Consider the following 4,429-nt stretch of genomic DNA (forward strand, 5'->3'; position numbering starts at 1 on the left):
CCGAGGTTCCGAGGTGTGTGTTCGTCACGAGAGTACAGAACCGACATCCGAGTCACGTGGATTTCGCACGTGTCAGACCTCCCAGGACGGAACGCTTGGGCGTGGCCCCGCGGGCCTTTCCAGCTCCCGGCTGCATCCCGGAGCCACATCGGCACAACCGGGTGCTGGTCGAGGGGGATTTAGTGGGAAACCCCGTCACTCGCACGGGCGCTGGCCTTGCTCCTGTCCCTGGTGACAGCCCTCGCCTCCCGCCCGACCCGGCGGACTTTGCAGCCGCCATTCCGGTGCCGGGTGTGTTTGAGGGCGAGAGGTGTCCGCGTTGCTGCGGTCACTGGTGCCGGCCCCGTCGGCGGTGGCTCTGCGAGGCCCTGGGCCACGCGGGCGAGATGTGGTTCCTCGGGGCCCAGCCGCGTCACCCTCACCCCGTCCCCTCCCCCGGGCGGGTCTCCAGCCTCTGGGACGTGGCCGTGGAGCTGTCCCCACACAGTCCCGGGGGGCTGCAGCCCTCCCCCCGACGCGGGCGGCGGCTCGTCTCGCTCGGTGGTTTTCACACGTGTCCACATACACGAATATTTTAATTCCCAGTGACATCTTCAAGTATTTATTGGAAACAATGGTTCACGTGCGATGTTCTTAAAGAACAAAACACAAGTTGTCGCCGCTCCTGGCGGGCGCCCTCCGCGTTTTTGGCCGACTCCGAGCTGCTATTCACAGCTCGCTTGTTTCTGCCGCGTTGCTAAGTTGTCAGCTGCTGAGCCACACTTCCCTGCGTCGCCTCTTCCCCTTCCTCAGGGGGACGATTGTGTGACTTTTAACGGGACGGTCTGTCTCCGGGTCTGCTCGCTGCCCTGGCGTCGGGCCCCCGTGGCCATCGAGGAGCCCGCACGAGCCTGATAGGTGCGTGTAGCCTTGGCGTCCGGCTGGCAGGGGTGGCCACGGCCGGGGCCCCCGGGGAGGCCCCGGAGAGGCCATGCAGCCCTACCCCGGCCCGGTGCCTGGCGTCTGCTACCGCAGCCTCCGGTAACGGGGGTTTGTCACTTACAGGCGGCAAGTTAGGGGACTTCCACCGAATGAACTTCCTGCGAAGTTTCCGAGCCACAGTTGGGTTTGTGACATAATTGCTCTGCATGTTGATACCATCTTTTATCATAATTGTTTTTCATTGTTTTTAATAAAGGGATAAAAATAATAGGAGACATTTTAGAAAGTGGATTTTTTTGTTCTATTATTCATGATACTAAAAATTACCCAAAATAAGATATTTTACAAAAAAGGATTTTGTTCCAAAAGTGACTAATTTAAATCAGTTTATACAATGAACTTGCTAATGATCCTCTGTCTAAAGGAGTGTGATGCTTTTATACTGTTATCGGTTTTATGAATAGAATTGTACAAAAAGTTTCTATTGTGTGGTACAGTGAGTCTCACAGAACCGTCCTTTATCAACAGATGGCAACCAGCACATGAAAAATAATTAAAAAATAAAATGAAAAGAAACCGAGAATGAATTAAAGTGCTTCTTTGCGTTCTGATCTGCATTTTTGGTTTAGAATTTTTATGGAGAATTGCCACATTATCTGTTACATCAGTTTACAATGAGGCCCCTATCAGACATAAAACAGATTTATAATGCCATTAAAATACGATATCAAAGAATGAATAAGCAATTCAATAAAATTACAATAACACAAAGATAAAATGAAAGCCTTTTCAATAACAGTTTTATGCAAGAACATTTTGCAGATAAATATGTGTTTATAGATCTTTTAAATGTACATTTGTTATACTATTCCTAATAGAGCCACAGGGGTTAATTTTTCCTGTGTGTTGTCTTTTATAAGTGGTTTAAAAGCTAACTGCAAAACTCTCCGATAGATTGTTTTGAATCTTTGAATTGATTTTGGTAGAGGGAGGCTCTGCAGCCGGGCATGCACACAGCAGCTAGTGGACGTGGCCGGGCCCCCCGCCAGACAGCCCCCGCCCCCTGGGACCTGGGCGGGTGAGGGACAGGAGGAGAAGTTTGTAAGTGAGGCCGGACTCTGTGGTCTCCGCAGCCCGGATGCTCAGGCCTGATTTCTAGAAGGAAGGTTTGGTTTTGTTTAGTTTTTTTAAAGCCAAGGATGAGAAGTCACTGTTGGGAGCACGGGGCAGAGGCAGGCGCTGGGGACAGCAGCAGGGGTCCCGCTCTCGCGCTGCTGTCCCCGCAGGGGCCGTGCTGCCCCCGAGGCTGTGCCCTGCACTGTGTCCTCTGCTGTCCCCACACCTGGCTCGTGCGTCTTAATGACGTGTCGTGGTGACTTCCTTTGTCTTTCATTTCAGCGGGGAGGGAGCTCCCTTCGCCGGCCTCTGTGGTCTTGGCCATGCTCGGCCAGTAGGGTGGGTGTGACCAAGGACCAGCAGGCAGGTCCCGAGCCCTGGCAGGGCCTGGGCAGCCGGGCGAGGCCGGGGGCCCCAGCCCTCTGCTCTCCCGCTCCCTGCGTCTGGCGTGACGGCTGCTGCCCTCGGGGGTGCCCGACGCGGGCCACGCCGTGGTCCGGGGTCGGCTGGAGCAGCTGCCCCGGGATGGCTGTGGGTTTGGGCTGGGCATTTGTCCCCCTCCTGGGCCACTGGCTGGGGCTGGGGGTGCCCAGAGGGGTGAGGAAAGCGGATACAGGGAGAGCAGTTTGGATTTTGTCCACAGGTGAAAAAACCCCCGAGAGAATTTTGTCTCTAGAATAAAGTCCCCGAGACGAAATCCAAACGCCCGGGGCCCTTTCTTTGTTGTCATTCTCTGCGAATCGCTGGCACTGCTCCCGGTGACGGAAGGTGCCGGCCCTTCTGGGTCGCTTAGTACGGGCAGGTGACAGTGGCTGCGGCCGAGAGGACAGGCAAGCGGAGGGTGTTCGGCCGGAACGTGTGTGACTCAGAAATAACAGGCGGAAGGACCAGAGGGGCCGGGCAGGCGGCGTCCGGCGCGTCCGAGGCGGGGGCCCCGGCCTTTCACCCCCCTTTCCACGGGGCGGGAAGCGGGCTCCTCCTCCTTTCGCCCCTCTCCCCTCGGAAATGCAGAATTCTGCCTTCTTACTTTCTCGTTTCCTCTCCGTTCCAGAAGGCTTTAGTACGCGACGCAGCGGCTGTTGCAAATGGCAGGACGCGGCAGCGCGGGCGGCTCGATCGCATCATTAGGCCCGAAGCGCTGTGCTCGCTGGAACACGCCAGCATCTCGGACGTTAAAGGGGCGTCCCGTGGTGTGCGGAGGCCTCGCACGCCACCGCGCCTCGCAGACCCGCCTCGTCCCCAGAGTCCGGGGCAGCATTCGGTAAACAATGACAGGAGACGACTTCGGGGCGCGCCTTGCCCCGTCATTCACGCACGCGCGTCCCCGCGGCACGGCTGCAGGCGGCAGATCGGGTCCCCACAGCGGGCCCTGGGAGGCAGAGGCGGGTCCCCCCTGGAAGACGGGGGCGCTGGCTGGCACGGGGGCGCCTGCCTCCTGCGGACCCCACGCTGCACGGTGCTGCGCGCTGGCCGGCCTCGGGGGCGCCCACGTTTCGGGCAGCTTGAGGGGCTCCGGACCTGTTCCGTCCGTGTCGGTATTTACTCCGTCCTCACAGACCCGCGGCGGCCGAAGCCCATGTCATGCGGCGGCCACCATTGCACCTGCCGCTCTCTCCTAAGTTGCCACTTGACTAGTGCTGAATGGGCGAAAGTGACAAAACCCTTCTCCACGGGAAAAAAATGGGCGATGTCTCTTTAAAGTCTTTGTCCGGCTGGTTATTTTTTATATGAGCTCAGCTCACATCACTTTTTATTAGCTTAATAAATCACCTTTCTTGTCAATCAAGCAGCAGAGAATAATTGGATATGGTTGAATCCTTGCGTGATGGATTATAAATCATTCAAGATTAAATTAAAAGATAATGCACAAACTTAATGGTTTGTGTTTTGCAGTCTAAATTGCCTTGGAGCACTGCTGTTTCCAGCTTTATTGCCAGCCGTTTTTCTTTTCACAAAACCTTTCTGATTTGGGCCCTTTTTATTTCTGTTTATCATAATTCCCGTTGTATTTCTCATATTTACCTTTTCGAGCTTTGCCCGGCCAGGCTGGGGGTGCGGCCCGCTCCAGGGGGCCCCGCTGACCGGCCTGCAGGCCCCTGACTCGCTGCGCCACCCGCCAGCGGGAGGACCTGCCCAGAGGCAGCGCTTCCAGGCCCCCGGGCTTCACCTCTGGAGGGTCACAGTTAGGGACAGCCTGAGGGGACGCTGGGGCCTTGTCGATCCGGCAGGAAGTTGCGGGCCCCTGCGACTCAGGCTCGTGACCCAGAGGAGAAGGGGAAAGAGGGGAGCAGACGACAAACCGGGACCGTGAGAGTTAAAAGGAGAGTTGGGTGTCAGGGTGACGTGGGTGGCGGAGGTGACGTGGGTGGCGGAGGCGACGGGCGCTCTGAGG

General features: G+C 56.9%; 1 protein-coding gene across 1 annotated transcript; it reads left to right on the top strand.

The window, feature by feature from the left end:
- The first annotated feature begins 1,928 nt into the window (after positions 1-1,928).
- On the top strand, positions 1,929-3,819 carry LOC120617397 (uncharacterized). Its single transcript, XM_039881100.1, has 3 exons — positions 1,929-1,950; positions 2,032-2,087; positions 2,831-3,819. Exons 1-3 carry the CDS (start codon positions 1,929-1,931, stop codon positions 3,734-3,736), a joined length of 984 nt encoding a protein of 327 aa, XP_039737034.1. The 3' UTR covers positions 3,737-3,819.
- Positions 3,820-4,429: the final 610 nt, after the last annotated feature.

Source organism: Pteropus medius, unplaced genomic scaffold (assembly GCF_902729225.1).
Source record: "Pteropus medius unplaced genomic scaffold, Ma_sr-lr_union100, whole genome shotgun sequence".
NCBI lineage: Eukaryota > Metazoa > Chordata > Mammalia > Chiroptera > Pteropodidae > Pteropus > Pteropus medius.

Excerpts from the sequence above, each read along its gene's own strand:
- LOC120617397 (XM_039881100.1), top strand. The coding sequence starts at position 1,929 with ATGCACACAGCAGCTAGTGGAC. Across the intron at positions 1,951-2,031 it reads GCACACAGCAGCTAGTGGAC|GCCGGACTCTGTGGTCTCCG; the intron begins GTGGCCGGGCCC and ends TTTGTAAGTGAG. Across the intron at positions 2,088-2,830 it reads GCCTGATTTCTAGAAGGAAG|TACGGGCAGGTGACAGTGGC; the intron begins GTTTGGTTTTGT and ends TGGGTCGCTTAG.